Here is a 12639-nt window from a genome sequence, read left to right as displayed (position 1 = left end):
GCAGAAGTGCCTTCTAGTGTCGCGAAATATGCGATTTCATAAAAAAATGTATAAAAAATAAATAGATGATTTTGACATTTGAAAACGCTAAGAGTTGTGTTAAATATTTTCTACTTACAGATGGCGTACCAGTATCTCCGGAAAGCCATGGCCATGCGATATGACACGCGATACGGGTTGCTGCTAAAAAAACCTGCGGACCCCATACCGGCGTACGATAATTGGAAAGAGAGTACTACACTAGAGGTAAGAACGGCCATGGATATATTTATTTATGTAGTGCATAATTTTTCACAGTACAGATCTTCACGGAAACGGACGAACGTGTCTTGCTATTTCAGTCAGTCTCTGTACAAAAAGTACTGAGGTTGACTGAAGTAGCATGACAAATACGAACGACTCCGAGAAAATACGGCGAAATGGCACAGCATTGTACAGAATAGGGTATTCTATATAATTGGGATGTTTGGATTTTCATTTTTCATTGTTTCAATTTTTTATCTTAGTTTAGTAAACAGTTCTCAAACAGTATTATGATTATCAAGTCGGCGGCCGCCTGTTTAATTTAAACTATTTTTAAGGATTTTTCCTAAACGTGTTTATATTTGGTGTTTTCAATCAAGAGGTACCAGAATGTCGGTTGTCGATAAGGTTTATTTCAAATTGAAGCCATATGGAAATAGCGCCTTATTGACAACCGACAATAAGTACGCTTTTGAATTATTTTACGGTTTAGACTCGCTTGTTTTAAGTCATTCGCGCGACATGTACGCGATACACGGCCGTCGTGAACGCTGCTCGCACTGTTAGTGCTTGAGAAAGGAGACCTAGCCTAGGTCTCCTCCGAAACATGTCGCGCGAGTGACTTAAAACAAGTGAGTCTAAACCGTAAAATTATTCAATGCTAGTATGTCTTACAACAGTTTAAATTCGATTAAGTACCCTTTTGATTGAGAATGGCAATTTACGTTTATGTATCGACAGGAAGTTGAACGGTTGCATGGCAACGCGCACGGGCTCCACATGGAAGGGCTGGCGGTCCGGGAGCGGGTCCTCGGGCGGCGTTGTCCGGACTTACCCCACCCCATCGTGTTCCGCGGCGCCGTGTTCGCTGACGAGGCGCGCTTTGACCGCTGTCTCGCGCTATGGCGACACGCGCTGCTCCTGAGGCAGCATAACTCGGTTAGTCCCGTTTTATACGCTATCCGCACTTGCCTCACAGCATTTAGATAAAAGATAAAATATAGTTTATTCATGTAGGCACATTACAATGCGCTTATGAACGTCAAATAAAGCTACACCGGCTCCAACCCTACACCTCTGCCTCGAGAAGATTTAAAACTCCCCCTCAATTGGAGGAGGGTATCCCAATATGGAACCGGCAACAAACTCGGCGGGACACATCTTTTCAAAACATTATTACATCTTATAATTAACATGCATTACAAGTAAATAAGAAAACTACAATTTAAATTACTATAGAATTCATGCAATTATACACAGTAGGTACTTTTATTTAATAGAAATTTGATTTTTTAAAATATAGATGTACATGAAATCATACAAATACGTAGCTCTTTCAGAAGATACGTTTCGATACCTTTAAGTTTTCTAACAAAAAAAAAATATGAATGTATTTTGTTGCAGGTTTCAGTAGTAAAGGACTTGCTAAGATTTGCTCAGGTTTTCTCGCAGATGATACACATTGGAATTGAATTGCCATTAGACAAGGTGAGTTATACTGTATGATTTATTTTTTACATCATGTTTAAGTCGTTTTGCAGAGGCCAATATAAATATTCCGAAATTCTATTCTTATTAAAAGTATACAAATATCGTTATTATAGTTTATAACGATGAATATGGCCGTATGTCTTGGTCAAAGTGTTAAAAATGTTCGAAATAGCCCCATATCTTAACTTTAACTCTTGAATTTAGAGTTGAGTTTTCTTTATTGTCCCGATATGGCTACCGTGGGCCACAGACAAGACATCCTCCAGACTGAGCATAGTAGCACTACCCCCTCTGCCACAAATATACGGTCGTTTTACTCCATTTTCGAGTCAAAGTGTCTTTGTGTGATGTCCGTGTCTTTGAACGGACCAATCACGGCACGGGACTCGCTCACCTCGTCCCCCGCACCCCAGTATTTTTGGCAGCATCGGTTTCATGAAATAATTGCTCTAAACTCCGTCTAGAGGATTCCTAGTCTATGCCGTGGGCACAGAATAAATAATAGTACTAGGTACAGAAGATTCACTCTCTAACAAAACGCGTCTGTTACGATTACGACAGATATGACCGCTAGGTGGCGCAAGCGCCACGCGCTCTATGGCTAGCCACCAAAATCGGTGTGGGACGGATGTACTTGTAGGTACTTGTTGCGACGCGACGAAATCGCGGGGTGAGCCACGCCTGCCGTGGGACTCAAAGGTTAAAGCGTTTTTTCTACGTATTCGTATTTAGAAATAGTACTGATGCCCTAATTTATTGTTTAGGTATGCTACGTCCTAGAAGCGTGCGCTGAAGAACTAAGGCGGGGCACCAAAAGGCTCGAGACACACCAACCTAACCACGATCCGGAATCCTTGATAGTGAGTTCTCTGTTTTAATACGCTGTGTCACGTTTCCATACCATTTGTGGCTGTCGCAACCATGGAAGAGCAGACAAATCAGTTATATTTGTATCATATGATTATTCATATCTTATAACTTCAAACGAGCAATTCTTGTATGTATATACATATATACATTTTGGGGATCTCGGAAACGGCTCTAACGATTTCGATGAAATTTGCTATATAATCATGATATCCCTTTCTAACTTATGGCACTATCCCTTTCGGCCATTTTGGGGTTGTCAAAATTCCGTTTATTATCTTATCTGTGGTCGTACACGCAAAGGGACGCCAAGTTGTGCCAACCCTAATAATTGCTCGGAGCAATGCTGAGCCGAACGGAGCCGATAATGTCCGAAAGGATCAGTTTCACCCCCTAGTCCCACTTAGCATCTAGATAGCAGAAAGTGTCTGCGAAAGGCTAGATCTCGTAATAAACTATATGAATCTTTTATTTAACACGCAATAGTAAACTATATTTTAATGTATTAAGGTTCATTTTATACTGTATTGTGGCGGCCAATGGTAACCGACCACCGTTTGAGACGGTTAAAGGATTTGTGTGCTGTTTCATGGTCATGTATGTAAATAGAATAGTTTATTTAAATGTTGTACAGTACTTTAGATTAGAATTTGTCTTTTATCTAGTGGGCGTCTTATTACGTTGCATGATAACATTGATAACTACTATTCTAGTGAAATAACTAGCTACGCGTAATGCAAGTATAAAACCAAAAGGGCACGTTGTAAGTTTATATTAAACTAGCGACCCGCCCCAGCTTCGCACTGGTAAATCTTAAAAAAATATATACCTAAACCTTAATATAATAAAATCCTTTTTTTGTTATTAGTACTTAATTTATTATGTAATATTGTTTCTTTAATATAGCGCCAGTAGTATAATCTTATACCTATTTTGACCCCACACTACAACGCCGTATCTGATAAATAATTGCACGCATGCATAATACTCCACCGCATGTACTAACGCCCGTGTGGTACAGACGGCCGCACGTGTATTTAAGAATCTGTGTCGCGCGCACGTGTTGCAGGAGGAATATGAGAGCAACGTGCGGACTGCACTGTACCTGGTCGCCGTCGCTGCTAGACTGTTAGAAAATGATGATAATAATGAGGTAAGTTATTGTTTATTTTTTATAGCCAATTTAGACTCTCGCACGAGCCACGAGACGAGCCGCGAGCCGCGCCACGAGACGCGAGTCCACCGCTTACACTCGCGTTCGGCTTGTCATTCGGTTATAAACCTTATGCCGTGCCGTTAGTGTTTAAATTATATTAGCTCGACGAGCTTGCGAGCCACGAGACGAGCCGCGAGCCCACCGCTTACACTCGCGTCTCGTGGCGCGGCTCGCGGCTCGTCTCGTGGCTCGCGCGAGAGTCTAAACCGCTTTTTATAAATTCTTGATCTCATTCGACAGTGATGTCAGTCAACTGAATTTTAGTTTGGTAGTGACGCATGTGAATATACATATTGTTAGGCAGAGTGATGGCTGGTGGACTAAAATGTTAACGGAATGGTGGCCGCTTTCGGATGAAGGAAGCCCCAGGCGTCCGTTGGTTCGTTGGGTGGACGATATCCAGAAGATTGCGGGTCACTTCTGAATGAGATTAGTTCAGGACCGGGATAATCCGCGTACTAGAAGAGAGACCTATGCCCAGCATGGGCGATAAAGGGCTGAAATGATGATGATGATGATTGATGTCCGAAACAATCAAGCTGATATTGACCATCACGCGCGCCTAATATCTTTGGACACATTTTCGTAGAATCGCTTCTACATTTTAATGACATTGATGGTGGTTTGTTTCACAAAGCACTAGTTTCTTCTACTTTGTTCTGTATTAGCTAAACGTTTATGTAATATCTATTAATATTAATTAATTCCGCTAGGAAACCACAAGCGAAGTAAGAAGAGCAATCTTCAGGCTACGCGACGTGAGGCTACGCTCCGGACAGACCCTGTTACACCTGGCCGCGGACAGGCGGACGCCGGTCGACGACTTCCATACCAGCGATGTGTGCCAGTAAGTACTGTCCAACCCCACTAGTGTGATGAGAGCTATCTACAGGCTACGAGACGTGAGGCTACGGTCCGGACAGACCCTGTTACACCTGGCAGCGGACAGGCGGACGCCGGTCGACGACTTCCATACCAGCGATGTGTGCCAGTAAGTAATGTCCAACCCCACTAGTGTGATGAGAGCAATCTACAGGCTACACGACGTGAGGCTACGCTCCGGACAGACCCTGTTACACCTGGCCGCGGACAGGCAGACGCCGGTCGACGACTTCCATACCAGCGACGTGTGCCAGTAAGTACTGTCCAACCCCACTAGTGTGATGAGAGCAATCTGCAGGCTACGCGACGTGAGGCTACGGTCCGGACAGACTCTGTTACACATGGCCGCGGACAGGCGGACGCCGGTCGACGACTTCCATACCAGCGACGTGTGCCAGTAAGTACTGTCCAACCCCACTAGTGTGATGAGAGCAATCTGCAGGCTACGCGACGTGAGGCTACGGTCCGGACAGACTCTGTTACACATGGCCGCGGACAGGCGGACGCCGGTCGACGACTTCCATACCAGCGATGTGTGCCAGTAAGGAATGTCCAACCCCACTAGTGTGATGAGAGCAATCTACAGGCTACGCGACGCCAGGCTATAACCGAGGACCGATATAGGTCGAGGATAAAATGGGGCATTTATGCCCGAGTTATATAATCTGCTTTTCACTTCAATTGTGAGGAAAATATAGGCTAAAGAAATCGTACAATACATTTTACACACACAAACACTTATTTTAAACATTTGAAGCTAACTATTGTTTACTAAGGTCGTGAATATGAAACACCTACTGACATGACATAAATTTATTAATTTCCGCTACCTAAAGGTTGTCTGGAAGAGATCGCTTTTTAGCGATAAGACCGCCTGTTGTTTAACCTCTTCTTCCTGTATTATCCGTATTGTTTTCTGTAATGAGGTGTACAATAAAGAGTATTTGTATTTGTATTTTGTATTTGTCGTGTAGTGGGTGGTTTGAAATAGGGCTCGCGGTCGAGTCCGTGTTTCGTTTACACGTTTCGAATACCCGTTTTCGAATAACACGTACACGGTTTTCTGGCCCGTTCCGCACGTGTAATTAAGAAACGTGTAATTAAGATCCGTTCCCACGGATAAACGGGTATTCGAAGAAACGGATCTTATTTACCCGTGGCTCCGGAGACGTCCTTGACGAGTAGCGAAGGAACGAACCGGCGTAGGTACTTAAGAGCTACAAATGAATAGGCAAAAGATTCATGAGGAGTTTCTGTCATATTTAACCTTATTTCGTGGTTCATAGAGTCGAAATTCAATAAACGGTTTACAAAACCCTTTTCTGAGCAGGTAGTTTTTGCTTGCAATGTTGCAATACGAGTAGAAAATTAGAAATACAGTAGGTATACCTACATGCTACTATCAAAATAGTATTTTGTATAAGACTTCAAATACTAATACTTTATGGTTTATTATATAAATTGAAAGCAATAAATATAAAGTGCTAGTAATAAAAAATAAAAGCAATAAAGAGTATAAAGAGAAGACTGTACGATAAAAACTGGCCATGCATGATCTGGTAGGTATATTCTTACCAATTGCACATTATTAAACAGCTCTTATATTTTTAATAATCTGTAGATATAAGTCCTATAAGTATAATTATAATTAAAATTCAATCAATTGTCAATCATATTACTGATATTACCTACAATGTATGTGTGAGTTTTCTCGAATAGGTATATTTTATCGAATAAATATTCTGTCAATAAGAAATGTATATTTTTTAATTGTATTATTTTTTAACTTACGAAAGCCAGGCATCTAGGTATTAAGTATTATAGTAAACCATGTAAAAATTGATAAATAATCATGTGAACCTGCCGCTGCATTTGTTACAATTTCTTATGTAGACGTGTTCACCTTATTACACCGACATAAAGCTTATAATTGGTTGTGGCAGTTCTGATAATCGTTTGGGAACCAACTTGTTTTCGGCGATATCAGACAAAAGGGTATTGGAAAACAACACGTTCTAATGAATGGAACACCAGCGGCCGGCATTTATTACCTGAACACTCGTGTGAAAGTGACCCAAGTGAACATGAATGATTACCAATTTTGAGATCTATCTTAATGTTCTTAACAATATAGGTAATCGCTAGGTAACCAAAGTAGCATGGGTTTTTATTTTTTTAAGGTTCTCGCGTGAAATCCTTCTTTTCGAATGCCGCTTGTGTGTACTTTTTTTTGGGTCGTTGGCAGATTTGCTGTTTTCGCTCAGCAGTAAATTGATAATAATAAGAAATAACCACGAAGTAATTCATACTTATTACCTGTTATTATCTGTTATTTTTAACTAATATAGGTAGTTTTTGTCTGCACATCTATTCTTCACGAAACTGTATTATGTACTTACTTACACAATTATACATGTATAAAATGTATTTCTTTGATTGAAATATAATTATATTAATTATGTAATTAATGATGAATATGTTAGCTTAAAAGTAGAGATGCCCCGAATAGTGGTTTTGGCCGAATACCGAATATTCGGCCACCCTCTCGGCCATGAGATGCGAACATTGTGAGTCACAATTATTATGAAAACTGTTCGCCAACAAAGCACAACGTTTGCTAAGATATATTTTTTGTAAAACAGAACTAATAAATAGAGTCAATCAAATCAGACCCATGATAAAATGAAAATATTCCATGATCAACAAATGCTTAAAAAAGGGTCTTCCTTTTTAACAACTTTCCAATAATACTTTTTAAATATTAAATATACTACATACCTAATTTTTGGTATTTTTTTGTGTAATTTTTCTTTTTAGTTAGGGGCAACAGATATTCGGTATTCGGCCGAATAGTAGGCTACATTCGGCCGAATACCGAATATTCGGCAAAGTGGCCGAATAGGCCGAATACCGAATAGTTGCCGAATATTCGTGGCATCTCTACTTAAAAGCAATAATAGTAAAAAAATGAAGGTTTTAATTTAAACTAGGGACGAGTAGGTTTAAAATTAAAAATAGGGACACCTACTTCGATTAATATATTGTATAGTTGGCTAAATATATTATATCAACACAGTTATAAATAATTAAAAAAAATCGTACGCCAAACGAGTTCATCTGAAGTCAACATTCAATATTAGACCTTACATACCCAGACCTAGAGCATTGATTGGGTCAACCTGTTTCGGATCCGTTCGGGCCGGTGTTAAGTACCCGTGTAAACGGAGATACGTATCTGAGAAACGTGTCTTGGGAACGTTTATTGGAGACGTATCCGGATCCCGGCGGTTCCGTGTCAACCGTGTTCTTAGCACCGCCGGGCTTAAGAACACGGGTATTCGTTTCGGCGTGTAACACGGATACCGGGAGCCCTAGTTTGAAATTGTGATGTCTTGCACAAATCTCTGTTTTGACATTTTGCTGGGGTGGTCCCGTTGTTTTCCATAAAGTTTGAAGTCATAATGTATTGTTTGTCATATTATCATTAGTCATAAAACTGAAACGTTAACATTTCAGGATTTTCGTAAGGTTATCCTATAGATAAGTTAGGTTATGTTTGTTTTATGGCAGTCCTGAAAAGTGACGCGTTTCTGAACCAAATGAATTATGACTAACTAAAATGCGGGCAATTAATACATTATGGCTTAAAACTATTTGGAAAATAATAGAGACCCTTTGCTGGGACATCAGTTAGCCGCGACCACGACCAGTGAAACTTGTGTCGAAACGTCGGTGTAAATAAAGGTAATAAATTAAATGCGCGATAGCCGATAGACTCGTCTATAAATGTGAGATGTGAGTTAATATGTGTGGAAAACGCGAAAGTATTAAATATTATCATACAGAAAATAATACACAGATTGCTCACTCCATACATCAGTTTTAGTACCAAAAATACTATTAGCATCTAGCATCGAGTAGCGGAACTATCAGTACTGCTACTTGACAATAGATGTAGCACCGACAGGAAAGTCTTATGCTGTTGAGACAAGACTTTCCGGTCGGTGCTACATCTATTGTCAAGTAGCAGTACTGATAGTTCCGCTACTCGATGCTAGATGTAGACACTGAAATTAATAGTCTGAACTGATGTATGGAGTGAGCACTCTTGTCTTACTATATTTCTCTATGATATTATAAAGTGGTGTATCGTGCAGGTTCCCCTGCCCGCGAACGACGCGCCTGTTGCTGGACTGTGGGGTTGAAATGGACGCGGCGGACGACGCGCGGCGCACTGCGCTGCACGTGGCTCTCATCTCTTACCAGCTCATACCAGGTACGTGTCTAATCAAAACATTGTTAAAGTATATCTGGGTTAATCAACTTTTTCTTGTCACACGTTACGGTCTCCTGAGTCACTTTTAACTTGCATTTTATGGTAGTTATAAGACATTTCCATAATGGGAGGTTAGTAGAACATGGTACAGCAGTTCTTCTAACAATCTAAGCTATTTTTCTCAAAAATGGACGGCAAAGTCAACGTTGCCGGTTAAAAAATAGGTCGCGAAGTGCGTAGTTTATGGTCATTCAAAAAATTAAAAAGTTAAAAACATTGCAGTCTCGATTTCGGGACTGCAATGTCGCATACAAATTCCATTATTTAACGAGTTCCAAACTTTTTAAAACTTCAAATGGCCATATCAAATGAAGGCATAGGTCCCTTAAACAGCCAAACAGATGATCAGTACTTATTATTATAAAGCCTATAACAGACTATCGCACCGCACCGCGACCTTGGAGCGTCGCACCCATAAGTGAGAGCGAGAAAGAGATATCTGTTTCTGTTACAGGCTTAATGTTGGTACCGCGACTATTTAGGTGTCTCAAATAGTTTGGCGTATTTTCAGCAGAAAAATACACTTCTTTTTTTTTTAAAGGCGGCAAGCTAATTTTTTTAATGGTTGTACTTTTTTCTGTGAAAATTAATGGAAAATTAGAACGTTGCTTCTGTAAGTTCTGTAAAATATTTCTATTTCTTGCACCATTTTTGAGAAAAGCACTATATATGACTCGGCTGGAAGGCTACTTGCTGGCTTCGGATTCAATTAAACGGACTCCCAAGGTCGTCCGTTTAAAACGAATCCTCAGCCTGCAAGTAGCTACTTCCGAACCTCGACAATAATGTACTATTGTCTCCTCGCTGATGGGACAAAATAACAACAAGAAATAGTTGATTGACCCATCTTAATTAATTTTATTCTTGAGCCTTTTGAGATCCCATTTTATCGAAATTAAACTTTTGGAAGACATATTTTAAAATATTTAGACCACAACGGTTACACTCACTTGAATTTTAAGTTGCTATTGGCGACATGTTTCGGGCCCGTCGGGCCTGAAGAAGGACCCCCGAAGGGCCCGAAACATGTCGCCAATAGCGACTAAAAAATCAAAATTCAAGTGAGTGTAACCTTTATGGTCTAATTATTTAACCCCATTTTATCCTTTTCGTTGCCAATACTCGATATAAAGTCAGTAGATACATTTCGTGCTCCCACACGCGCCGACTTCATATCACGTCGTTGTTTAGATCAGTGCCATGTTTGTCAAAAGCTTGTAACTTGTAATACAACAAGTTTTTTGACAGCTTTTGTTAGAAAGGGACTTCCACTTGTATTACAAGTTACAAGCGTTTGATAAACAGGGCACAGGTTTGTATACATGCAATTTTTGACGTGACACTTTATTTATCACGCCATGAACGTGGCGGTGTAAAAGGTTATAGACGTAGGTACTCAATTCAACTCGGTTATTAGACTCCCGGGTCAGTGGGGAGACACTCCTGACTTCGGGCAAACTCGGCTCCGTTCGGCTCAGCATTGCTCCGAGCAATTATTAGGGTTGGCACAACTTGACGCCCCTTTGCGTGCACGACCACAGATAAAATAATGACTTGAATTTTGACAACCCTAAATAGCCGAAAGGGATAGTGCCATAAGGGATATATCATGATTCGACCCTGAATCGCTGTCAAACTTCGGTTTTGTAGGATGTGTCCTTTCTGTACGATAGTACTATTACTTATTCTGTGCTCCTGTTATTAAGTTGAACTAAGCTCAATAAACTGTGAGTGTTGACGATCAATGTCAGATTATTCAAGTTCAAATAGGCATTTAACAACGAATAATATAAGTAACGTATGCTCCGTTTGAACAGACACTAGAGCACAGTGGGCGTCGTCGCTGCGCGGCGTGGTGTTCGAGCTGCTGGCGCGCGGCGCGCACGCAGACGCCGTCGACCGCGACGGCATCACGCCGCTCGTCGCGGCCATTGGTGGTGAGTCATCTTACAACATGCAGGCGCTAATGTTTGAGTCGTAGGGCCAGCCAAAAAACGACTGAAGTTTAAAATATAGAATAGGGTATTTGACTACCAGTCAAATCAGTTTCTTTTTTCGAACTGTCAAAACGATTTTCCTATAGATGACAGGAAAACATATTAGAAATGTGCAGTCAAGCGTGAGTCAGACTTAATGTACGGAACCCTTGGAACGCGAGTCCGACTCGCACTTTGGCCGGTTTTTATTTCATTTAGCTCTTGATCGAATCACTACATAGAGTACATAGTATAAAACAAAGTCGCTTCCGGCCTATGTATGCTTAGATCTTTAACACTACGCAACGGATTTTGATACGGTTTTTTTTAAATAGTGTGATTCAAGAGGAAGGTTTATGTATAATTTGTTAACCCGTGCGAAGCCGGGGCGGGTCGCTAGTGTATTATAAGGGTCAATCAACTATTTCTTGTTGTTATTTTGTCCCATCAGCGAGGAGACAATAGTAGCATAGATTGTTAGAAGAACTGCTGTACCATGTTCTACTAACATGCTCAGTAGATGTCCCATTATGGAAAGGTCTTATGACTACCATAAAATGCAAGTTTGCTTCATTTAAATACGAAAAACCTAGAATTTTAAGAGTGACTCAGGAGACCGTAACCATAGCAACGTGTGAGAAGAAAAAGTTGATTCACCCATAAGATTAAGAGCCAACAGGAGCTGAGATTTAAATATTTTAGATAAATATACCCGTCTCGCTAACGGAAGCGGCTCCTAAAACTAGTGCGATAAGGACAAGGCGAAAAATCCTGCGTAAAAATCTCAAAAATCGAGGTTTCGTACTCGACTGTTTCCTCCTCCAAAACTTAACCAATCGTAACCAAATTTGGAAATCTAAATGATTATGACATTATCTGTGTCGGACCGTTTTGCTTTTTTGACTAATTGGTGTCAGTTTTGAATAGCACGCCTCTCATTGCGGCATAGACAATTAGGCCATTTTGGCCATTTTTAAAGGGCTCTAGCGCCTTAAAAAACAAAAATATCAAAAAAAGCAAAACGGTCCGACACAGATATTGACAATATTAATCTGTGTTGAAAAAATCATTGCTCTAGCTTCAAAACCCACGGAGGAAACAGTCGAGTACGTTTGTATGGAGAAATGACCACTCCTGTCATAGAGAAAAAAATACATAGAGTGCTCACTCCATACATCAGTTCAGACTATTAATTTCAGTGTCTACATCTAGCATCGAGTAGCGGAACTATCAGTACTGCTACTTGACAATAGATGTAGCACCGACCGAAAAGTCTTATCTCAACAGCATAAGACTTTCCGGTCGGTGGCGACATCTATTGTCAAGTAGCAGTACTGATAGTTCCGCTACTCGATGCTAGATGCTAATAGTCTTTTTGCTACTAAAACTGATGTATGGAGTGAGCACTCTATGTATTTTTTTCTCTATGCTCCTGTTGGCTCTTAAAACGTATCATCTCCCCAGGTCCAGCCGAGACCGTGGTCCGCGCCGCGCTGTCCCCGCGCCTCTCTTGCCTGGCCGCCGCTACGCTCGCGCTTCACCAGCGCCGCTACCCCCCCTCGCAGACCCCCCGCGTGCTGCACGCCTTCCTAGAGATGCACGGCGTCAAACCCGCCAAGGAGTGTTGA

At 40.9% G+C, this 12639-nt stretch overlaps 1 protein-coding gene across 1 annotated transcript in view; it reads left to right on the top strand.

The window, feature by feature from the left end:
- LOC134655457 (protein fem-1 homolog B) overlaps window positions 1-12639 on the top strand; it is a 30732-nt gene extending 18093 nt beyond the window's left edge. Inside the window, exons 6-14 of the mRNA XM_063510921.1 lie at window positions 121-246; window positions 985-1182; window positions 1648-1731; window positions 2499-2594; window positions 3671-3754; window positions 4531-4664; window positions 8857-8975; window positions 10853-10972; window positions 12476-12639. Coding sequence (XP_063366991.1) covers window positions 121-246; window positions 985-1182; window positions 1648-1731; window positions 2499-2594; window positions 3671-3754; window positions 4531-4664; window positions 8857-8975; window positions 10853-10972; window positions 12476-12639 — 1125 coding nt within the window. The remainder of the gene's footprint in view (window positions 1-120; window positions 247-984; window positions 1183-1647; window positions 1732-2498; window positions 2595-3670; window positions 3755-4530; window positions 4665-8856; window positions 8976-10852; window positions 10973-12475) is intronic.

This window comes from Cydia amplana, chromosome 16 (assembly GCF_948474715.1).
Source record: "Cydia amplana chromosome 16, ilCydAmpl1.1, whole genome shotgun sequence".
NCBI lineage: Eukaryota > Metazoa > Arthropoda > Insecta > Lepidoptera > Tortricidae > Cydia > Cydia amplana.
Note: the sequence above shows the minus strand (reverse complement) of the source record. Positions and strands in the feature narration are given on the sequence as shown.